Source organism: Raphanus sativus, chromosome 2 (genome assembly GCF_000801105.2).
Source record: "Raphanus sativus cultivar WK10039 chromosome 2, ASM80110v3, whole genome shotgun sequence".
In the NCBI taxonomy this organism is placed as follows: Eukaryota; Viridiplantae; Streptophyta; class Magnoliopsida; order Brassicales; family Brassicaceae; genus Raphanus; species Raphanus sativus.
The window spans coordinates 22,869,319-22,893,306 of record NC_079512.1 but is presented as its reverse complement, the minus strand read 5'-3'; the positions used below and the strand labels follow the sequence as shown (position 1 = coordinate 22,893,306).

The window sequence follows — 23,988 nt, the reverse complement described above, 5'->3', positions numbered from 1 at the left end:
AATATCTGGATTATTCTTTATTCATAAAAATATAACTGATGAATTATTTTAAGATCCATTTTTAGCTGAGAGATTTCGTTATTAAAACTTCAGGTTTAATATTGAGAACTCATCTTGAAACTTGTGCTTTGATGCCTCAAGGAGACAGCGTGAGCCACAACTTTTTGCCTTTTGTTGAAGAAAAGGCACCAAAGTTTAGACAGCTTTGGAACTGTGGTGCACCTGTACGCATTATCTTTACTTCTTCTAGTTCAGTATGTAGTTATCTCTTTCTGCTACTTGTCAAGTAACAGCCTGCCTGATATAAACAAGTTGAGTAACTTCCTAAAATGAATGGTCAACACAAAAGTGAATAGCTCAAATCCGTCTCAGTTGAAAAGTAACAGTGCCAATATAAAAAAAAACAGTGCCAATATAGTACTTACTAGGGAAACTTAGAGAAAGTCCAGTGCAGCACCCATCAACTCCAACGTTAATGGCTGCAAAGCGAGATCATATTAACATATAAGCAACGACACACCAAGAGTTCAATTAGACTGTGCATGTATGCAAATATTATATCGCAATAGAAGTGAGAAATGATAAGAAAAAAAAAGGATAAGGTGATAAACATTAAAGGGTCTCACCATCTCCTTTGCCTCGTAGTTTAAAAGCTACACCAACGAAGTATACACAGACCAATTCAACTATCTGGTCGTTCCTCCAGTCGTTAGAGCCAACAATTAATGAAAGCATAAGCAGAAAGCAAAGCTAACTTGAGAAATGTTTCTTCTTATCTATGATAAGTCATACACATACCAAATTTCCCAAGCTCAACTTTTGAATCTAAATCAGGAAAAAGAAAAAAGAAAAAAGGATAGTGAACGATTTTGGCGAATCAATAATATTCAGATTCCAAGAAAACCTGATTCATCAGTTAATGGCCATACAACAATAGAAAATGTAAAGACAACAACAACAATAACAAGACAGATTAAGAATTTTTAAGCAACATAAGAAAATGAGATGACCCAAGATGGGTCTTGTCTGAGACAAAAGGACACTGATTCAACAAAGTTTTTGCTCTTGAAATGAAATGATCGAACCATCATCAGTACTGATGGTCTTGATATATGGCACCAAACTCAGCTCTCCAGGCCTGATCGTCTGCATAATCGTCATAGCTGACCACACCACCGGTTCTGCGCTCTGTTTCATATTCTTCATTCTCCTTGACCAAACCGGTTCTGTGTTCTGTTTCATCTTCTTCTTCATTCTCCTTAAACCATGGCTGTAATGCAGACCCTGGCAATTTGCTTTCTGCAAGATATTGCTTCATTGTGCCCATCTCTGTCTTGTGCTTATCCTTTAACTTCTCCATCTGCATCTTTAACTTTGCATTCTCTTCTTCAAGTAAACTGAAACGTTCCTGCAATTATCATTTTTAAATCCAACATTAGAATTCAAAAGTGTGACGCCAACCAACAACCACAAGCAAAAGTTTGTTTACTTTAAATTGATGAAAGTAAGAAGTTACCTCGGCAGATTGTACATATTGCTCAGCTTCTCGGAGTCTGATCAGTAACTCTCCAGCAGCTTGGACAGCTTCAGCGGTATCTCGCAGCTGAATCTTAAGGCCCTTGTTCTCCTTTTTCAAGAACTCTCTTTCTTTCTCCTTCTCAGCTCTAATGGCAGTAAGCTCAGCTGAAAAGGCCTTTGCAAAACGCTTCCCATCTCGACCTTTTACGGCAGCTTTAGCCGCTGCTTTCTTCACATCAACGATTCCTGCCAACGTCACTTGGTGCCTCTCAACTAGCTCATCATACTTCTCCTGCAGCTCAGTGTACTGCTCGATGAATCTACTGTGGCCAAGCATGGCTCTGCCAAGAGCGTCGTTTAGCTCCTCCGTAGCCGTTTTCTCTTTTCTGAGCTCCATCTCCAGATCTTCTGCGTGTCTACGGTGGCTATCGATATCCGTTCTTAGATCATCTGTCAAAGATATCCATTCACTCTCCATTTCTGTCCACCTTTCACGTTCCTCCTCTAGACCATCACTGTTGTTCTCAGCGTTTCTCGTTAGGTCAGTGCTTTTCCTCATTTGAAAGGACCTTAGTAGCAAAGATGATCTCAGGTTCTCTGTTGATTTAGTAGGCTGCAGCTTGCTCTTAAGCTCTGCAATCTCCTTCAGAAGAGCTTCCTTTTCACCGAGATCAATCCTACTCTTCCCAAACTCTTCACTAAGCTGGTTTGTCTCATAGGTTTCCTTCACAACCTCTGTCTCATCTCCTCCATCATCAGATTTGGTTAGCTGCACAAAACAGTTAGGCACAGTTAAAGTTGTGAATACACACAGGGCATGAAACTGGTTTGCTTGTGTTTTGAAATGTACCACGTTGGCTTACCTTACTAGACTCTAGGACAGTGTTCTTTTTGTATTGGTCTACCAGACAAGTTAGCTGCTCAATTTTGGTAGCCTGCTCGGCACATATGCTCTTGAGATGCTTCTCGTCCGTGCATCCTCCCTGGTAATATAAGATATAAGTTTTCAATAAGAAAAGCACACTAAAAAACTGAAGTAGAATTCATATCAAGTTTCCTAGACATACCTCAGCTTCTTGGTCAAGTTTCTGCCTGCAAGAAAGGCAGAGGAGAATCGATGAACCACCACCTTCTTTTGGTCTATCTTCTTGAAATGATTTAACGGAGGCACTGAGATTCTCGCAAGGCTTCAGAGACAGATGCCCAAACGAGAAGGAAACAGAAGATCTGTTTGATAAAGAGCTCCTTTGGTGAGAGTCTATAACCTGCAGTCCTCTCTGGAGACTCGCAGCTAGAGAATCCGTTGGACTCAATGGCTTCTTGTTGGACACGGAAGGTCTAGCAGCACTTGCTTGAAACTTTGTTGACGACGCAGCCACGCTCTTGCGAATGTTCCTAAGCTTTGGAGATTCAGACAAAATCGGCTCTTCGAGAACACGAGTCTGGTGAGGTAAACTGATTGAGATCCCGTTTCCAACAGATTCAGGAAAGGCACACTCTTTGTGTATCTCAACATCTTCAGAACAGATCTCATCTCCACTCATTGACTCAGCTTCACAACAGGAAGCACTAGCAAAGGAGGACTGCACTGAATCCCTCAAGTCATCAGCATCATCACAGTACTTGTCAACATGTTTATTCAACTCCATCACATCATCATCACAGTCTTCTTCTTCTTTGTTATCATCATCACAGGACAAGACTAAAGACTTGTTGATGCTCATCCTCAACTGACTCAAGCTCTCCCTAGCAAAGTAACCACCACTCTTGCTTCCATCAGGCTTGTACCCATCAGACTTGGTTCTGATTAGTTCCTCCTGTAAACCCCCACAAAAAAAAAAGAAAAAAAAAATCAACATTACAAATAACGCCACAGTGAAAGCACACAACCGATAGAAAACAACAAAAGAAGGGAGACCTTTAGTTCACGGATCTGGTCACCCAACTCGTCATCTTCCTCTGTAATCTCATTATCCATGGAGCTAGATCTTGTAGCTAGTACACTCCTCCCTTCAAACTGTTTGTAGTTTCCAATTCAAATCAAATTACTAAAACAATAACTTACGAATGCAAGAAGGTTCACTTTCATGTTCCGACAATAAGCGTTTATTGAATCAAATAGTTTCTTTTTTTTAAAAAAAAAACACTAAAATCATCTCTACTCATGTTAATACAATGTAAAATCATGGATTCAAACTGTTGTAGTTTCAATTCAAATCAGATAACTGAAACAATAAGTGTTACCTTGGAAGGAGAGTTAGTCTCCTTGTCTTCAGAGTAAGCGTTTGGCCCCGATTTGAGAATCTGTCACCATTTGAAATCAAACAGGTAAACCCTAAGCTAGAATCATATACTTAATGTCAAATCGTTTTTTAAATAGGTAATGGATCTCTGTACCTGAGAATGTTGTTCTTCGGGGAGAGTTGAGGGGAACACTTTGTGAGGAGCTTTGTTCTGGAGTTGAAGATCGGTCTGTTGTATGTTTGAGTCGCGAGGAGGAGGAGCGTTCTCGTCGTTGGATCTGAAACTCTGACTTTGGATTGATTTATGCTTCGCGTAGATGGATCTGGGGAGTAGGTTTCGGATTGAGGAAGTCGAGATGTTTCCTAGGAAACGGTTCTCTCCGATCTTCGCTGGGGACTTCATCGTTTTCACGGAGAAACTAAAGAGTTTTTAGATTTAGAGAGAGAGAGAGAGAGAAGGGGAATGTGAACGTTAAGTGTGTGAGGAGGAGCGATAGAGGAAGACGATGAGGTAAGCGAGTTTTTGAATGTTTGAGAGAGAGCTGTCAGATTCGACCGTTGTGATTTCGAAATATTGTTTTTGATTTATTTGTCTTTTACGGTAAATAAATTAATAATGTGGGATCCACTCGATGCCGTTTTTAAATGGGCTTTTAGAAATTGGGCGTATTGTTTTGGTACCCTACTACAAAGCCTTTTTATACTTTCGAATTTATTTCCTGAATCTAAAATACATTTTTATGACATTTTTGCCCTCAAGGGCAAGATTATCGCAAGAAAAATTTTAAATCCTTAAAATAAAAAAAGCTAAAGACGAAAGAGATATCAAAAGGGCGGAAGACGAAGGATGAGCTGGGACGTTTCTTAAATAGAAAATACTTATATATATATATGACTACACCTTTGATTTGTTGACAAAAAAAGACGAACACCTTTGACATTCAAAATCGTGATTATATATATACACTGTCAAAGATGTTAGTCTTTCTTTGTCAGTAAGTGAAATGTGTTAGTCAAGTCATACATTAATTTATTAAAACAACGTCATTTTGGATAAATTTTTTGTAAAATGAAAAAATTAAAAAACGACGGACAATTTCATAGAATTTATCTAAAATAATCTTTTGATAAAATCAATGATGACTATTACTTTTGACAGTCAATATATATAAGCACAATCTTGAGAGTGTATTTTATTTTTAATTTTTAATTTCACAAATTTATACAAAATTACGTTGTTTTGATACATTAACGGATGACTAACACATTTAACACTCAATATTGAAATACGCACGATTTTGAGAGTCTATGGAGTATTTTTTGATTTTGGTTTTGTTCAATGTGAAATACGCACTACTATAAAGTTCGTGAAAGAATAGACACGACGCATAAAGTTCATATAGTATTTTAAAAAATTTGATTATTTCAGTATGAAATACGCACTACTACAAAGTTTGTGAAAGAATAGACATGATGCGTAAAGTTCATATTGAAATAGACACTTTTTCCTATAATGGACCATATTGTTTTGGTAAGCTACTTACAAAGCCTTTTTATACTTTCAAATTTATTTCCTGATTCTTTTCTTTTTTGTCAACTATTTCCTTATTCTATATAATTTTTATGATATTTTTTACCTTTTAAGTTAATATTTTATTATCAAACAAACTGCAGTCAATTTTACATGATAAGCGTCAAATCTTTCAGTTTTGTCAGTTTGTATTAATATTCCAAGTAACTAGTGGATTGTTTTCTACATATAAAAAATATTTGAGGAGGAAGAATCATTAAACAGTAATTTGGGATTGGAAGAAAAGTAAATTATTAGCACAAAAATTAGATTTTTACGTTAATAAATGGAGTTTGAGCAACTAGCCTAACTAAAAAGAAAGAGTATGAGCAACTAGCCTAAAAGGAAAGAGTAGGCATCGAGATGACAAATGACATTTTGTTTGAAAAAACTGGCATGAAAACATATAGAACCAAAAGTTCATTGCTTTCTCCCATGTTTGGAATCAGTTATAAACAGCAACCAAAAAAAGAAAATGCTGTGTCATTTCAATATCGAACCAAAAGCTTATGTACAACCTAAAGAGACAAAAGAATCGAAAGAAAAAAAGAACGAAACAATGCCTCCCAAAATGTAAAAAACATACTCAAACCACAAGACAAACAAACTGGTCACGTCATGCATCCACCCCATCATCAAGAAACAGTACGACCAGTTCCACCATTGTCATTGTTTTCTACTTCTTCATCATCATCAACTATCCCATCAAAGAATGGGTCACGAAGAAGCTCAGCTGCAGAAGGTCTCAACTTTTTATCCGCAATGCACTTCTCAATAAAGGCCTTAGCCTCCACATCCTTTACTTTGCTCAGAGCCTCTGGTTTGACTCCACTGATCACCTTTCTGTATATCTTGGCCACGCTGTCGCATTCGCTGTATGGAATCTCGAGCGACACGAGCTCCAAAACACACATCCCGTACGAGTAAACGTCAACCAACTCCGTGTAATACTCCTCGTACAGCTCAGGAGCCATGAACTCTGGTGTCCCGAGGATCGAGTGAGCTAAATGGTTCTTCCCCACGGTTGCAGCTAACCCAAGATCACCAATCTTAACCTGGTTTCACCAATCAAGATTCAAGACACAAATCATCAACACAAAATATAAAAAAAAAAAAGAGAAAGACTTTTAGTATTTTACCTGGCCGATGTTTCCATTGACGAACACGTTGCTGCAGTTGAGGTCTCTATGGATGATGCAAGGGTCATGGGTGTGGAGATAAACCAACCCTTTGAGTATCTGCTTAGACCACTTCTTCAAAGCTTTCATGGACACGTGTCTATGCTTCTTCCTGTACTCTCTCAGGTTCCCGGAGGTACAAATCTCGGTGATGAAGTTCAAGGTGTTGCTCCTCTCGTCTCTCCAGACCTTGTACAAGGCGATGATGTTAGTGTTCTTGAGGCTCTTGAGCAGCCTGACCTCAGAGTAGAGCCTCTCGAGCATGGCTGTGTCGTCGGAGAAACATCTCAGCTTGACTTGGTTCCACGCGACTTCGATGCCTTCTTCTTGGTCGAAGGCCCTGTAGACTTTTTTGACGGCGCCTGAGCCGAGTAGCTCGTCGTAACGGCCGTATCTACCGGTTGGATCTGTTTCCACGAAAGGCTCGGAGTCCTTATCTAAAGGTTCGGAGGTCGCACAAGGAAGCATCTGTGTAGTAGCGAAAACAGAGTGAGATTCTGATTAAACAACTAATCAGAATTCACGAAACGGCACCGTTTCAGTACTCAAATCGAATCTAGAGAATACGCAAAGTCCTAAACCTAGAAAAACCATTTCGAAATCAAAATCGTAGAATCGGCGATTCAGAGCTGAGATTCGGTTTTTCACTGTATCGAATTAAACCTAAATCGAGCAGATTGAATCACGAATCGTAAGAACCCTAATTAGAGAGATTGAAGAAGATACCATCAGTGATCGATTGAAACGGAGAGAATGAATCAGTTGTGGCTTTTGGATTTGTGAAAGGTAGCGGCGCTAGTGGTGATTAGAGAAGCTTTTTTTTTGTTGAAGACGAAAGACGCGGAATAGATTGTGTTGTGAGCGTTTCTTATTTATATACTGAAGATTTTTAAAATAAATAAATAATATAATTTTTTGTTTGTTTGAGCGTATCTGTGAAATTGGACTCCTGATGATAACATTCAAAATTGAGTTTAGGGTTTTAAAAGGAATTTACTAAAGAAAAATTAGTAAATATTGATACGAATCCTACCTGAATTACCATTTACTTTGAGTTATTAAATGACGACAACATAAAAACGTTCGAATATTTGATTAATTATATTCCTGATTAATACATTTTTTGTTAATTTGGAATAAAATATTGGTTTTCTATTTTAAAAGTTTTGGTTATACTTTTATTCTTTAATTTATATCGATTATATATTGGTTAAAATTCAATTCAAATAAAATATACATTATAGGATTTAGTTATTTGAATGTATTTGATCATTTAAAATGTTATTTTAAATCAGTATAATATCAGAGTTGAAATATAAAAGATACAGATAGATCTATTAAAAGATTTGAGCTGAAATCGGACATTTTCCATAAAATTTGTGTCAAACTTAAACACAAATAATCTATAGTAGTAGTTGGGATAAGAATATGATTTTTTTATATTTAAACTAAAGTCAAACTTTTGGCGTGTAAACAGAAAAAAAACTAAAACTAAACTATTTTTAAACTTCATGATTTTTATCAGAATTATCAGTTGGGCGATCAGCATTAGTTAAGTTCTTTTGGAGGTTTCTACAATTTTCAATGCACAAAGGCAGCTCTAGTTTCGAATCTACAAAGAGAGTTTTTACCCTTAACATATGAATTTAGATTTAAGTATATAATAGATCTCGACTCGCACAACCGTGCTGATTTTATTTTCTATACTAAATTATTTTAATCTATAAAACAAAATTTATCAGTAAATTAGTATATTTTAGTATTATGTATTATCTAATTATAACGTATTTATGTGATTTATGATATTATTATTGTAAAATATTCAAATTTTATATTCTTGTAACAATTTTTTTTGAAAACATAATTACGTAACATTTACATATTTTTTTATTTCTAAATTTGAATCAAATTGGACCTCCTGTTAAAAACTAAATCAAATTGATAATAGCTAATGGCATACTTCAGAATTATTTTTTATTTAATTTATTATGATCCCGATCCGTAATTCAAAATATTAGATTTCTTTTAGTAATTTGATTTGTTTATCCAGTTGTTATAATGATTATTGTATATATAAAAATTTTAAGATAAGTTATTTTTTATAGATGTTATATAATTAAACAGAAATGGATATTGCTTTCCAACAAAATCTTTTTAAAATCTTTGTAAAATGTATTCTTGAAAGGTAATCATTTGAAGTGGCTACTATCATTATAATATTTTATATAATTTTATTTTTTGTTTATAAATCAAAACTAAATTAAATTTAAATTTCTGTTTATATTTTATGACAACTAAAATTTAAATTAATCAATTTTCAAAAATAAATTTTGAAAAGATTCTGGAAAGATTTTTCAAAGGTTTTGTTAGATTTTTTTAAATTAATATTTATTTTTATTTTAAATAAAAATGAAGATATTAAATGATATTATAGTTAAATTATGTGTATTTCATAAATCTTCTAAGTAATGGTCCAACATAAAATTTCACACATGAAATGAAGTTGTAATTTTTATTTTAATATAATAGATATGTTTTAAACTTCTTTCTTGTCTTTTGTCCACAAATCCTTTCTTGATATATATTCCCCATAAAACACGGCTTTAGATAAACATCTGAAGATTTTTTTTTTTCACAACACATTTTGGATATTTATCAAAGATGTTAATTCTTTGCTCTGTATTTATCATAAAATTATAAATTTCCAGTTCTCGTGTAAGTATATGCTCAATAATTCTTTAAATAGGATAACAAGTGCTCTACAACAACAAACATTGGCATTTTCTTATGCAAAATTACTCATGTTTATTGTATCTTGAAAAAAAAATCCCAATCGTGCTAAAGACCAATTTATATTTTTTAATTTACAATTTCCTTTTTGTTAATTTTTTAAATTTTTTCTATAAGTGGCCCATTAGATGTAATTGTGCAAAGTCGTTTGTAGTTTATACATTTGTTTTCTTTCTTTTTTGACTAGATTCTTTTCTTTCTTGTGGACCAAAATAAAAACTACAATGCAGTAGCTAAAATTCAAAAATTATAATAAAAAATAACAAGACACAAGAGCTGATATTACAAATAAAATAAGTACTATATCCCGAAAGTCATATGCATTATTCGTTCCATCCATGTCATATAAATGCAACTAAAAATATATATGGAGAAACTACACAAGCTAAAGTAGGGCTGGGCATAAAACCCGTAACCCGAAATCCGAACCGAACCCGAACCGAAAAACCCGATCCGAACCGAATCCGAATTCTAAAAAATATCCGAATGGATCTTGTAGGTTGTTACAAAACATATCTGAACCCGAAGTGTTATTAACCGAACCCGAATGGATAATCCGAAAAACCCGAAAACCCGAAAAACCCGAAAAATATCCGAACAAACCGATCCGAATGTCCGAATTAATATATAATATAAATATTTAAAACATAAATATGTACTTCAAATATTCAATTTCATGTTTATTTCAACATGATATCTAACAATAAGTATCTAATTTTTTTAAAAAAACTAGATGTTTTCCTGCACCATGTGCAGTAAAAGAATTTTAAAATATTTTTTAAAAGATAAATATAAATTATATTTATTTTTATTAATGTTATAAATTTTCTTTTTTCTTATCAATATTTTAATATAAATTTGATTTAACTGAACATTAAAATTAAAATAAAACTAATTTTGTTTATTTTAAATTATATTTAAGAATGTGCATGTATATATTTAAAATTATAATATTAGGTAGATTTTTCTATCTATTTATTTTAATTAAATATATTAAATAAATATGTAAAATTTCAGAATTGTCAAAATTAAAATTAAACAATATTTATAAAATCTGTAAATATATATAAGAAACTAATGATTTTACGATTTAATTTGATTTTATGATTTAATTTTATAATTTTCTAAAAATATGTATATATTTTTGAAATATTTTTAATTTAAATGATATTTCAAAATTTGAAATGCCATAATTGAATATATTTATTTTAATGATGATTTATGCGTTATTGCCATATTTTTAAAAGTCCAAAAATATAAATCGATAATAAATATAATATATGAGTTATTACCATATTTTAAAAATTTTATCAAAAATATAAATTAACATTATATATAATTATCCATGTCATATTAATCTATAAGACATGTCATCAATTTTAGTAGCTATGTCACAATTATTAATCTAGGTGTTTTCATGCACCATGTGTACTGATGAATTTTTTAAAAGTTAAATTTTATATTTTAAAATGTAATTTATTAATATTATATATTTTATTATTTTGACTAATAATTAATACAAATATCATTAATTAAGCATAAAATTAAGAGAAAATATTTTTTTTTATTTTAAATTATATTTAAGAATATATATGTATATATATAAAGTTAAAATCTTAGATTAAAAATTATTTATTTCATTTGGTTAAATTATTATATCAACTTGTACAAAATTACTAAAAATCATATAAAATTGTATAGTTATCAAAATTTAAAACTAAATAATATTTATATAATTTGTAGATATCTAAAAGAAACTAATGATATTACGATTTATTTTTTTTAATTCAGAAAATTTAGAAAATTTTAGATAATAAAAATTTTATTATTATAAAAGTAAAATTATATAATATTTCGAAATTCAAAATATCATATTTGAATATATTTATTTTAGTGATGATTTATGAGTTATTACCATATTCTACAAAGTTTACCAAAAATATAAATCAATATTAAATGTAATATATGAGTTATTGCCATATTCTAAAAAGATTTTCAAAAATATATATTAGCATTAAATGTAATTGTCCATGTCATATTTAACCATATGACATGTCATCAATCTTAATAGACACGTCACAATTTTTTTTGTGAAAACGATTGTAGAGAAGACATGTGGCAAATCACTTCTCAAATATAGACTAGGGAATATCTTAAATACTCCATTATATATAAATAAGTATATATTTTTATGTTTTTCTATTGAATTTTAGATTTTACTTAGGGTATATCCGAACCGATCTGATATAACCCGAATCCGAATGATATATGGTTACTTCGGGTATTAACCGAACCGAACCAAAACCGATGTGTTATATCCGAACCCGAACCGAACTTGTAGATTTACTAGAATGGGACCTAGAAGGTGTTACAAAATAGAACCGAAATCCAAAAAACCCGAACCGAACCCGAATGGGTACCCGAATGCCCAGGCCTAAGCTAAAGGTCCAATCTTTTTTAAAGCTATCAACCAAACCCTAATGAATCTTGCACCTAAAGCAATCGGATATCAAGTTCTCAACTTTCTTGTCACCCATATTAAAGGAAGCAAAACCCAAATGAATCTTGTCACCTAAGAGAAACATAAAAGTTACTGAAATATAACAAATCATAAATAATGACAAAACAATCTTATAACAATGAAACGTAAATATATGTAATTTAAAGTTTCTATATAATTATATTTGTTATCAAAAGCAAAGTCATAGTGTGACAGAAAAAAATACAATCATATGCATTTTCTCACTTTTACTTTCAGATGGAATGAAACTATCGATTTTTAATAACCTTTTCTTTGCAATTACTGAACTTATTATTAGGATATCCATCTACTCTTTGACTAACTTCTACTGATAACCACATATAACTTGATTTCCTTCCCCTACTGACGTGTTGATACCTTTCGTTATAAAAAAAAAAAAAATGAATTAAAAATACCAAGAGATGCAGATACAAAAAATAAACTTGAGATGGATAAAAGATCAAAAAGAAAAGCAACTATAAGAAACCTCGTCCAAAAACTATATGTGGAGACTCATTGACGGTGTTCATCATCATTTTCATCGAAAATAACTATAAACATTTTGTTTGTTGACGAATATAAGAAATGTGGTAACTCATAGAGTTGAAGATAGTGGATATTAGGTTTAGTAGTGGAAGTAGTGGGAAATAGAAGCAGTTTTAGTTAGGGTATTGTAAAATACGTCTTGGGAAAATATTATATTAAAAAAATTGTTTTAATTTATTTTTGAAAAGACACTTATAAATGTCAAATGACTTCTGCTTTATAATATAAAAGATTAATTAGACTATACTATAGGTTAAAAATTAAGATAACTAAGGTATACTATAGGTTAAAAATTCACCAAGATCCTACATCTTGCAACACTCTCGATACTATGCATTTATTTTCGAGCAATAATCGATTTATATTCTTACTTTAAAAACGTAAAAGCTTTTTTTTCTGAAAAACTGGTGCAACAGTAATCGTTTTAGGAAATACTGAATGAACACAGCACGTCTTCATTATGACGCGCACAAGGACGGGTCCAACTGTAGAAAAATTGACCAGCTCAGTTTTAAGAAAATGAATGTGTATAGTATAATGTGGTATTACTCATTTCTTTCTCACGTAGTCTTTAAATATAGGTGTACATGTCTCGTATTCTTTCACACTTATCTCTCTCTCTCTCTCTCTCTCTCTCTCTCTCTCTCTCTCTCTCTCTCTCTCTCTCTCTCTCTCTCTCAAAAGACTGATCAAAACAATGGCAAAATCATACGCCGTTCTCTTCAGGTTGTTCCGAGAGGCTATTAGGACGGGAATAACGAAACCACTAATTTATGCTATCGAAAGAAAGGTCCATCCTCATTATTACCCGGACTTAACGTTCTCCAAGGCGAACAAAAAAACTAAGCTACCAAACGACCGAACGAGCTTCCACATGTATATTCGGAATCACCAGAAACACTTCAATGTGAATGCTGTGCAAGATGTGCTCAAGTTGAAAGCGGAGACAAAAAGCCGTCACGCCATAGTATAATAATGGGTGTAGTAGTAGGTTCTTGCTTATGTTTCTCTTAGGTGACAAGATTCATTTGGGTTTTGCTTCCTTTAAAATGGGTGACAAGAAAGTTGAGAACTTGATATGGCGTGACGGCTTTTTGTCTCCGCTTTCAACTTGAGCACATCTTGCACATCATTCACATTGAAGTGTTTCTGGTGATTCCGAATATACATGTGGAAGCTCGCTCGGTCGTTTGGTAGCTTAGTTTTTTTGTTCGCCTTGGAGAACGTTAAGTCCGGGTAATAATGAGGGTGGACCTTTCTTTCGATAGCATAAATTGGTGGTTTCGTTATTCCCGCCCTAATGGCGTCTCGGAACAACCTGAAGAAAACGGCGTATGATTTTGCCATTGTTTTGATCAGTCTTTCGTTCTCCAAAGACAGAGAAGCTGTTGTTCTCCAAAGACAGAGCCGAGAGCTTCGGTAACAGGCCCATGAAGAGAGGTAACGGGCCTCTGATCTGGTTGTAGCTGAGGTCCACGGAGATTAGCTCGCTGGGGAGACCCGAGGGCGAGTAGTAGCGAGGAGAGTCTATAGAAGTGAAGCCGTTGAAGGAGAGAGTTAGCTGTTGGGGAGTTGGATGATGAGTGAAGATGAACGATGGGATCGAGCCGTTGAGTTTGTTGTGGCTGAGATCGATCACTTCGAGAGAGGTTAAGTTTCTGAAGCTCTCTGGTAACGTTCCTTCCATGAGGTTGTTACGCATCGAGATTTGGGCTAGTGAACCGGGTAACGACGACGGGACCGGACCGGAGATCCGGTTATCGCTCGCGTCGAGGTAGTTCAGGTTCTCGAGAGGGCTCAGATCGGGGAGTTCGCCGGAGATTTTGTTCTGCTGGATTTCTAACCGTTTTAAGCGGGAGAGACGGTTGAAACTTGTCGGAACGGAGCCGTTGAGGATGTTGTTGTCGAGGAGGAGCTCTTCTAGAAGGGGCATTGACCCGAGGGAAGCGGGTATGGAGCCTGAGAAGGAGTTTGCGGAGAGGAAGAGGCCCGTGAGGCGCGTGAGGTTGGAGAGGGAGTGGGGAAGTGGACCGGAGAAGTAGTTGCCGGAGAGTTCGAGGGTTTGGAGGTAAGGGAAGTTGAATGAGACGGAGGTGAGGGAGCCTGAGTAACCGGCTTGGTCGAGGATGAGCTCCGTGACCCGACCCGATCCGGAGACGACGGCGTCGCAGCTGAAGCCGCAGGTGAATGTCTCGCCGGATAAATTGTCGCAGGGATCGAGGGTGAAGTCCCAGGAGCTGAGGCAAGAGCCGGGGGTCATGGAGTTGGTGTCGACGGAGTTCTTGAACTCTTTAAGAGCTGCCACGTCACCCCAGAAAGTCTTGGACTCTGCTAAAGAAACAGTGAGGAGTATAACAAGAAGAGAAACGAGAGGAGCCATGTTTGGCTTCTGAGACTAGCTGAAGAAGAAGAAGAAGAGTATGGAGTGGAAAAGGACCGTCGGATGAGAGGAGCAAGACATGTGATAGATCCATTGAAAGATGTTCTTATATATATTAATATATATATGTACATGTAGTTATGTCATATGTGTGTGATGGGTCCATCCACATATACACGTGAAGACAAGTACTGTACAGTGAGGTGTGGTTGGTCCTATCAACATTCACCATAAAATCAGATGTAAGAAGAGATTTAGATTCTTCTCTATAGATTCCAAAGCAGAACAATTCAAGATTATTACCGATTCACAAGTCATATATAGACAAAATTCGGTTAACTTTTTTTGTTTTTTTTGTACCCATTTGACCACAAATTGTCAATATGTAAATTAAATAATTGGTGGTTGACAGAAGAAAACACTTCAGAGAAGTAACTTGCAGCTGTTGCAAGCAAAAGACTCCAAATCATTTTCTCTAAACTTAACTTATAAATCTACCAAAGAAGACCAAAATGTCCACATATGATTAAAGGGATCCACTCATTGGCGTTAGGTGCTTAAACGTAATTTTAACCCATACTGAGAGGTGGGGTAACTAAAGACTATGCAGAGCAAAAGGTACTAAACAATAATCTATTCGCACCATCTGAACTTGGTGTCGTCCTTGCTGTTTCTCTTTATGTTGTTCTTCAAGAACTGTCTCACTGCTTCTTTGTTAATCTTGAACACAAAGACTTCTCCTCTAATCTGCACTGAGCTACATGATGTGAGGGATGCAATCTGTCCTGTATTAAGCTTCTCCCCGTCTACAAGGATATGTCGCTTTCCAAGGTTCTTTAGAGAGAATGATCCCTTCTTCTCTAGCTTCACCAATGCCTAGGAAGAAAAGTATGGTGGTGATCAAGAACTTTAATCATCGAACTTATTTTAAACTTTGGGAAAGATAAAGAGAATCAATCACCTGACGCCGAGATATATTGCTCCCATAACCATATTTACTCAAGTCAATATCAACATTCATGCCATCACATGACCTTCCAATAATTACCTTTCAACAAAGAAATGAGCTTGTGTCATATAAGTAAGAGGATTAGATAGGACATGGATTGTCTTACATACCTCTTGTTTCCTGATAAAATGCTTTAAGCCACGACAATGCAGGACTGCTATTGCCCCTTGAGATATAATTCCTCTCGGAATCGAGCAGTGTTCCAGTCCAAGTAATGTATGTCTTGGATGCTTAGACATGTTCCGTTCTAGAAATCATAAAACGGGACATGTTTTTTTTTGTTTTTTTTAAACAATCTTTGTGGATGCAACAAAGTGAACAAAGTAACTATATGCTACCTTCCATACCTAAGCATGAATCTGAATCATCAGGGATCAGATTCAATCTGCGTATCTGGAAATGTTTTCAAGTGAGTGAAGTCAGAGATCAGAAACACACACATTTTAATGATAAAACTTGACTGGCTTGTATTTCAAGAGTGACGACCAAGTTCTACCATTGCATCAACGTCAGAAAAGGACATCTCATCTTCTTCTTCCTGGTATAGAGTTTGAGAAAGTCCTGCATCCATGCCTTGAAAGCTACTTACATTCACATCTAACTGTTCACCACCCAAGGCACTACACGCACCTCCTGAACTATCTCCCAATAGAGTTATGTTTCTGACTCCAGCTACAGAGCCACACACTGACCACTGCCTACCAGATCCTTGGAGGGTTTTCGTTAAAGGCACTGGAGAGATACCAAGACCAAACTCGTCATCACGAACGTTGTTGTACTCGCTTAAACATCCGACCCTCTGTTGAAACGAACAAGTGTCTAGCAGCAATACGCCGCTTGAACCACCATCAGGAGGAACACTGCTGATCGGTATTGGTTCATCATTGCTGCTAACTCCATTTTCGCCATCAATCAAACCCGTGTCTTGTACAACATGTTGTGATATAACATCGAACTCAGAACAATCAGACATGTCTGTGTCACTGTCGCTGCAGAAAAAGTCATCACCTTTCTCCGAAGAAGACATGTCGTCGTCATCATCATCATCATCAACAGAGATGTACCCACGAGCTCTCTTTCTCATAACGCAGAAGAGACCAAAAGAGTTTTCGACTTTCCTCTTGGTATTGGGACTATGACTACCAGAAGCAGCTTCAGTGGATGAAAGAGGATGATAACCATCCTGATCAACCAAAGAAGAGAGACCATTACGAATCAACAAAGACTGAAACTTTGCAAAAGACATTGAGATTATTTAAGGAAATAGAAACGCACGAAGAGGTCCTTGTTGCCGGATATCAAACTCAGAATCAAAGATGATGAAGAAGATGATTCAAGCTATGACTTCGCCATTAGAGAGAGAGAGCTTATCCAAGAGTTGAGGAAAAGAGTTTGTTATTTTCCTTAGTCAAACTGTACAATCGAGTTACAAATATATATATGAGTTCGGTTTAGCAAAAGGAAACTAAACCAAGATATAATCAATTTACTAAACCGGTAATAACCGGTATTCATATCCTAATACCCCCCCCCTCAAGTCTTTATCCGTGAATCATCAGGTTGATAAAGGCTTGACAAAGATAGCCGTTGAAGAAAGGAATGAAACGGTCCCGGCTGTAGAGGCTTAGTCAGAATATCGGCGAGTTGATTTCCGGTAGAAACATGAAACGTTTTGAGACGTCCTGCCTTGATCTGATCTCGAACGGTGTGGCAGTCAATCTCGATGTGCTTGGTGCGCTCGTGGAAGACCGGGTTCGTAGCAATATGCAGAGCCGACTTGTTGTCACAGTAAAGTTTTGCAGGACCTGTCACAGTCACACACAAGTCGCGAAGAAGCTGTTGCAACCAAATCAATTCACAAGTAACCATAGCAAGACTCCTGTATTCAGCTTCGGTACTGCTCCTGCTAACAACTCCCTGTTTCTTTGACTTCCAGCTGATCAAGGAGTTACCAAGATAAACGCAGAAACCCGTAATAGAACGACGAGTCTCCTTGCAAGTTGCCCAATCTGCATCGGCAAATGCATTCAAGCACAACTCAGTAGTAGCAGAGTACATCAATCCTTGGCCTGGATTATTCTTCAGATAACGAAGGACTTTATGAGCTGCCTGCAAGTGTACATCAGTCGGAGCAGAGAGGAACTGACTGAGTTGATGAACCGCAAATGTAATGTCCGGTCTCGTGATGGTAAGATAGATGAGACGGCCGATTAATTCACGGTATTGAGTAGGATTGGAGAGCAAAGTTCCAAGATCCTTAGTTAGATGCAGAGTTGGATCCATTGGAATAGAGCTTGGCTTGCAACCAAGTAGACCTGTATCCTCGAGAAGATTGAGAGTGTACTTTCTTTGACAGACCGAGATCCCTGCAGAAGATCTAGCAATCTCAAGTCCAAGAAAGAATCGAGCAGGACCAAGATCCTTGATTTTAAACTCAGATCGGAGAAGAGTCTTAAGCTCTGCAACTGCTGCATCATCATCACTTGCTATCAATATGTCATCGACATATACCAAAACAGCAACAAAAGAAGTGGCAGTCTTCTTCACAAACAATGTGTTATCCGCTGGAGACTGAATGAAGTTAGCTCCCAATAGAACAGAAGAGAATCGTTTATACCATTGTCTTGACGCTTGTTTAAGGCCATAAATCGATTTCTTCAGGCGACAAACAGCATTAGGAGGAAGGACAACACCATCAGGAGGAGTGTAACCTTGAGGAAGACGCATGTAGATTTCCTCATCCAAATCTCCATGTAAAAATGCGTTGGATACATCCATTTGAGTGAGACTCCACCCTGTGATAGCAGCCAAACCAAGTAATAGCTTCACACTGGTAAGCTTAGCAACCGGGGAGAAAGTATCAAGAAAATCGATTCCCTCTTGTTGAGTGAAACCTTGAGCCACCAGACGCCCTTTATATCTCTCAATAGTACCATCTGCGTTGTACTTTATAGTGAAAATCCATTTACAACCCACCACATTCTTCCCTTCAGGTAAGGCAACAATCTCCCACGTACCGTTTTGCTCCATAGCCACAAGTTCCACATTCACTGCTCCCTTCCACTTATCAGATGACATGGCCTGCTTAAAGGTCTTTGGTTCGGTTTCCATGGAATAGGAAATAATAGAGGACTGAAAAGCTGGGTTTAAACGGTCATAAGAGAGAACAGAGGATATAGGATAAGGTGTTTTAAAAGAGGAAGAAAAAGGTGATGAAACAGAGGAAGAAGGAGGAATAAGGAAGCAATGGTGATTTGAAGTAGTAGAAATTTGAGATGTTCGTGGTAAACGAACTGAAGAAGGAGTAATTGTAGGAATAAGAGAACAATGATACTGAGACAGATAAGTGGGTGCTTTAGTTGTTCTCTTAGGCCTAGTAACATTCGATTGCCTAGTACCAGTATCTTCTGAAACAGTGCTTACAGGTTCAGTGTTATGTGTGTGTGAGCGTGACAAAGAAGGCACAGAAGATGTATCAGAAGGTAAAGAAGAAACACTATCAAAAGCAAGAGGCATAGTCTCAACAAAATGTAAAGGAGGCGGCATAGGCAAGATTGTATTTGGAAACATATCAACAGAATGCGAAAGAATATCACTAGTCTTGTAAGGGAAAACTTTTTCTTCAAACACCACATTTCTCGAAATGAAAACCGAATGTGAATCCAAATCTAACACCTTATAGCCTTTAAAACCAGTTGGATAGCCAAGAAATACACAAGGAATAGCACGAGGACTAAACTTTGTTCTATCTTTAGCATAAGTAGAAGCAAAGCACAAGCAACCAAATGATTTTAATAAAGTGTAATCTGGAATCTTACCTAACAGTTTCTCAAGAGGCGACTTGTTATTTAACAAAGGGGAAGGCATTCTATTGATAAGAAAAACAGCAGTCATGATACAATCACTCCAATACGCAAGAGGAACATTAGATTGATAAAGCAGAGCTCTTGCAACATTGAGAAGATGCTGATGTTTCCTCTCAACTACAGAATTTTGCTGAGGAGTATATGGACAAGAAAAATAATGCATCATGCCTAACTCTTTGATCAAATCTGTAAAGGCTAACTCTGGAGCATTGTCAGATCGAATGGCTTTCACTTTGGTATTGTACTGAGTAGAAACATGCTGAAGAAACAGAGGAAAAACAATGGAAACATCACTTTTATTCTTTAACATGTAAACCCATGTGATCCTTGTACAATCATCTACCAAAGTAAGAAAATACTTGTAACCTTCAACAGACTCAACACTAAAAGGACCCCAAACATCTAAATGAATCAAATCAAATGGCTTATCAGCGAGATTATTATGAGACACATAAGCTAAGCGACGCTGTTTAGCTAAAGGACAGACTTTACAAAGAAAAGACTCAGACTCGATGGTTTTGAAAGATGGTAAAGACGAAGAGATCTTGTGAAAAACACTTGTGGAAGGATGTCCCAAACGTTGATGCCAGACAATGCTATCAGTTGCAACAGAGCCACAGAACAGAGTCTTGGCAGAAGAAACACTATATGATGCATCAAGAATGTAAAGATTGTTGTAAAGGCTACCCTTCCCAATCATCAAGCCCTGAGAAAGTTCCTGGATCAAACAACCAGTAGGAAAGAAATGAGCAGCACACTTCAATGTACGAATCAAACTACTCACACTAATGAGGTTAAATCGAAAATCAGGAACCAACAAAACATCATATAAGACCAAAGAATCATTTATCTTGATAGTACCAGTATGTGTAATCGGAACTAAACTACCATTAGGTAAGGTTACCGTGACAGAAGATACTGGTATTACACTATCAAACATTGCTAAGTCTGAGCAAACGTGACTAGAAGCACCACTGTCAATGATCCAAGTATCTTTAGGAAGAAAAGTTTGTAAAGAGGAAAGGCAGTGATGTTTGTAAAGAAGGGTATTATTTTCAAAAGTAAGGTTTATAGAAGGAAATGGAAAGATACCAGAGGTACAATGAGGATCCATGTAGCCATGTTCAGTGATTGTTGCGTGTGGAAGAGAAGCTTGTGAGGAAGGGACTTGAGACTCTGAAACTCGTACATGAGCATTGAACTGCGTGATCAAACTCTGAAGTTGTTGAGGAGTGAAGTGTGGCATATTCATGGTAACACCACCACTAGTCATTTGAGAAGCCGGTGGAATGGAAACAGCACATGAATCAGTATTCACCTTCGCCACAGCATTAGTCAAAGCAGCGACTTGTGTTGAACTCTGTGGAAGAGGATTCAAAGGAGGTGGATTGTTTCGATTCTGAGACTGATTCCTGGATTGAGAAGCTCCATATCCCTTATAACCTGGAGGATAGCCATGTATCTTGAAACACTTTTGAACAGTATGACCAGCTTTCCCACAATGAGTGCAAATTGGCCTCTGATGAGCACGTCCTGCATTATATGCTGCAACATAAGCAGTATCTGCGGCAACTGAAGGAGCATGCATAGTTTGAAAAGCCACATTATCAACTGCAGTAACAGGACGAATAGAACGCTGACGCTCATCTTGAGTAACGATGTTAAATGCCTCTTCTATTGTTGGGATAGGTTTGAGCATGAGAATATGACGACGTGTCTGTTCATATGACTCGTTCAATCCCATCAAAAACTTCGTGACTCTGCTTCTCTGCTGCAATTTCTCCCATAAAGCAGCTGCATCACACTCACATTTCCCACATGTACAAACCGGAAGTTCCACAAAGTTTCGATGTTCCTCCCAAAGAGTGACCAACTCCGTATAATAGGTGGATACATCCATAGAACCTTGTTCAAGCTTGCTCAACCTCTGCTCAATATCAAACACTCTAGGAGCATCATCTTGCTTAAACCTAGAGATGAGATTATTCCAGATTCCCTCCGCCGTTGAAATGAACAATAAGCTCTGTCCAATCTTCTTGGAAACAGAGTTCATCAACCAAGTGGCTACAATATCATTGCAACGAGACCAGGCTCCATAATCGCGATGTGATACAGATGGTTTAGGGATTGTACCATCAATGAAGCCGAGTTTGTTACGCACATTCAACGCCATACGGATAGATCTGCGCCAAGAATGAAACTCAGATGCCATGGTGAGACGATCTGTAACAAGAATCAATCCCGCATGATCATTATTGTGCAGATAATAAGGATTCTCGTAATGATCAGAGGAACGACGGGAAGAATCAGTTGAATCTGGAGCTGAAACGTGATTTGAAGACGCCATCAAACAAGAGACGAGAAGATCTTGAAGCAAGATCGAACGAATCAATCACTGAGATGATCAATCGCAACAAGCAATCACGAACAAGCAACAGATCAGAATCGCGACGCAAAGCTCACTAATCGCAACAACGCAGTGATAAAGGAATCGCGAAAGAGAAAGCAATGGAAGACTCATGGAGACGACGAAGACGGAAAAAAAAAAACGATGCGGAAGCAATTTATCTTTGCTCTGATACCATATCAAACTCAGAATCAAAGATGATGAAGAAGATGATTCAAGCTATGACTTCGCCATTAGAGAGAGAGAGCTTATCCAAGAGTTGAGGAAAAGAGTTTGTTATTTTCCTTAGTCAAACTGTACAATCGAGTTACAAATATATATATGAGTTCGGTTTAGCAAAAAGAAACTAAACCAAGATATAATCAATTTACTAAACCGGTAATAACCGGTATTCATATCCTAATACCGGAGTCATCTTCAGCTTCCATTGGTATGTAGAATGTAGTGCCGTTTTTTATGTTTACAGTTGTAGGAGTGTACGCCGTTCTTAGTTTTTTGATTTGATCAAGTAGAAGCTTTCTTCAACTTCTTTTTACGCCGGCGAGGAGGATTCCGAAGTCGCGGATTCTCCGGTGACACTAGGCGTCTTCTTCTCCAGTATCACTGGGCTCGTAACCATATCCCAAAGCCGAAAGTGCATTTGTTATTTATTTTCCCTTACGATCTATGATTTTCATGGGCCGACTTTTAAGTGGGTAGTAGGCATATTTTCATATGGCACTTTACTTGAAAATTCAAACCGAAATCTGAACCGAATTAGCGAAATATTCCATCTGGTTTTCTAAGAAAAAAAATAAAGCTAGATGCTGTTAGGTTTGTACAATAAAATGTTTGCTTTACATATATAAATTCGACCCAATTATTATTTATTATAAATTATAAGAGATATTCTTAGGTTGGTTGTCTAAAAACATTTATTAATTTTAGCCATCTATTTTGTTTTAACATTAATTCGATTCAATTACGATTTAATATAAATTAAAAATTATAACTATTATAAAATTATTACACAAAACATAAATAAATAATTTTAGATTTGATAAATAAACACTAAGACAAATTCTCTTAGGTGATTAAAATGTATTTTAACTTAATAACTTATTTTAATTTAAAAATAAACCAATATACATAAGTTTATTGATAATATAATTTTTTTTCTTAATTTAGATATTGAAAATTAAATAAAAATATTTTACTTACAAATCAAATTTTACATGTCTCTAGTAGGTAGTGCTGCGGAATCATATTAAAAAAACAATAATTCATATTTTTATTGATTTAGTAATTTCAAACCCAGATATTAATATTTATTTTGTATTACTTGAATTGCATAAATTTTATTCATTCTTACCATATTTTATAAAATAATTTTAAATTTTATTTTATTTGTTTTGAATTTTTAATTAGTAATTTATTTTCATGTCAATGTAAAATTAAATGTACTTTAACATGTAGCTAGTAAGTTTGTTTTTAAAATTTAGTTATTTATTTTTTTAATTTTAAAATATTTTTAATAAAAAATTATTTATTCTATTGATAATAATAAGTTTTTTTCATAATAAATATTTATTGTTTTACTTTATTCTGAAAACCCAAAATCTAAAATCACCTTTAAAGTTTTTCAAAAATGTAAAATCTACTCGAAAAAAAAAAAAAAAAAAAATAAATACAAAGAAAACAACCATGACCTCAATTTTTGGCTGTGGCTCAAAAAATAATTTTCTGATTTGTGTTTTGATATGATTTTACGGTTTTAATATGAAACACAATTGTCTGTTTTGGCAAAAAAAACATAATTTAACAGTTTTTTTGCAGAAATGATTTTGGCATACAAATTCAGTGTTGCAATTTTTCGGAAAACATAATTTGCGGTTTTACGGAAAACATAATTTGCGGCCTTTGATACAACCCTAGGATATTTTCTGGTTTAAATGTGCCAGAAACATTCAAATAGGCTGAT

At 35.6% G+C, this 23,988-nt stretch overlaps 4 protein-coding genes across 6 annotated transcripts; all 4 read right to left on the bottom strand.

Annotated features, from left to right (window-relative positions):
* Positions 1-884: 884 nt before the first annotated feature.
* Positions 885-4,270, bottom strand: LOC108843398 (kinesin-like protein KIN-12F). Its single transcript, XM_018616590.2, has 7 exons — positions 3,916-4,270; positions 3,763-3,822; positions 3,437-3,535; positions 2,586-3,335; positions 2,382-2,501; positions 1,517-2,287; positions 885-1,408 (listed from the first exon to the last, which is right to left on the bottom strand). The coding sequence occupies exons 1-7, from the start codon at positions 4,162-4,164 to the stop codon at positions 1,091-1,093; spliced, it is 2,367 nt and encodes a 788-aa protein (XP_018472092.2). The 5' UTR covers positions 4,165-4,270; the 3' UTR covers positions 885-1,090.
* Positions 4,271-5,798: 1,528 nt separating this feature from the next.
* On the bottom strand, positions 5,799-7,391 carry LOC108841522 (probable serine/threonine-protein kinase WNK11). Of its 2 annotated transcripts, none has more exons than XM_018614282.2 (3): positions 7,236-7,391; positions 6,471-6,977; positions 5,799-6,386 (listed from the first exon to the last, which is right to left on the bottom strand). In XM_018614282.2, the coding sequence occupies exons 1-3, from the start codon at positions 7,236-7,238 to the stop codon at positions 5,967-5,969; spliced, it is 930 nt and encodes a 309-aa protein (XP_018469784.1). In that variant the 5' UTR covers positions 7,239-7,391; the 3' UTR covers positions 5,799-5,966. The 2 variants fall into 2 exon arrangements, with proteins under 2 accessions (XP_018469784.1, XP_018469785.1); XM_018614283.2 differs by having other exon boundaries at positions 6,471-7,018; positions 7,236-7,359.
* A 4,359-nt stretch (positions 7,392-11,750) lies between these two features.
* LOC108840523 (receptor-like protein 31) lies at positions 11,751-14,961 on the bottom strand. Its single transcript, XM_018613349.2, has one exon. The coding sequence runs from the start codon at positions 14,744-14,746 to the stop codon at positions 13,664-13,666; it is 1,083 nt and encodes a 360-aa protein (XP_018468851.2). The 5' UTR covers positions 14,747-14,961; the 3' UTR covers positions 11,751-13,663.
* Positions 14,962-15,128: 167 nt separating this feature from the next.
* On the bottom strand, positions 15,129-22,654 carry LOC108840788 (uncharacterized). Of its 2 annotated transcripts, none has more exons than XM_057002650.1 (7): positions 22,439-22,654; positions 17,031-17,051; positions 16,252-16,938; positions 16,094-16,148; positions 15,866-16,002; positions 15,708-15,794; positions 15,129-15,622 (listed from the first exon to the last, which is right to left on the bottom strand). In XM_057002650.1, exons 1-7 carry the CDS (start codon positions 22,454-22,456, stop codon positions 15,380-15,382), a joined length of 1,248 nt encoding a protein of 415 aa, XP_056858630.1. In that variant the 5' UTR covers positions 22,457-22,654; the 3' UTR covers positions 15,129-15,379. The 2 variants fall into 2 exon arrangements, with proteins under 2 accessions (XP_056858630.1, XP_056858631.1); XM_057002651.1 differs by having other exon boundaries at positions 16,103-16,148.
* Positions 22,655-23,988: the final 1,334 nt, after the last annotated feature.

Bases quoted from the DNA above. Each gene is read 5' to 3' on its own strand.
- LOC108843398 (XM_018616590.2), bottom strand. From the start codon at position 4,164: ATGAAGTCCCCAGCGAAGATCGGAGAGAACCGTTTCCTAGGAAACATC. The intron at 2,288-2,381 runs GTAAGCCAACGT...TGTTTTGTGCAG, and splicing joins CTGTCCTAGAGTCTAGTAAG to CTAACCAAATCTGATGATGG. The intron at 1,409-1,516 runs GTAACTTCTTAC...TGATAATTGCAG, and splicing joins AATATGTACAATCTGCCGAG to GAACGTTTCAGTTTACTTGA.
- LOC108841522 (XM_018614282.2), bottom strand. The intron at 6,387-6,470 runs GTAAAATACTAA...TGGTGAAACCAG, and splicing joins TCAATGGAAACATCGGCCAG to GTTAAGATTGGTGATCTTGG.
- LOC108840523 (XM_018613349.2), bottom strand. From the start codon at position 14,746: ATGGCTCCTCTCGTTTCTCTTCTTGTTATACTCCTCACTGTTTCTTTA.
- LOC108840788 (XM_057002650.1), bottom strand. The intron at 16,149-16,251 runs GTAGAACTTGGT...AAACATTTCCAG, and splicing joins TTTCTGACGTTGATGCAATG to ATACGCAGATTGAATCTGAT. The intron at 16,003-16,093 runs GTAGCATATAGT...TATGATTTCTAG, and splicing joins TTCATGCTTAGGTATGGAAG to AACGGAACATGTCTAAGCAT.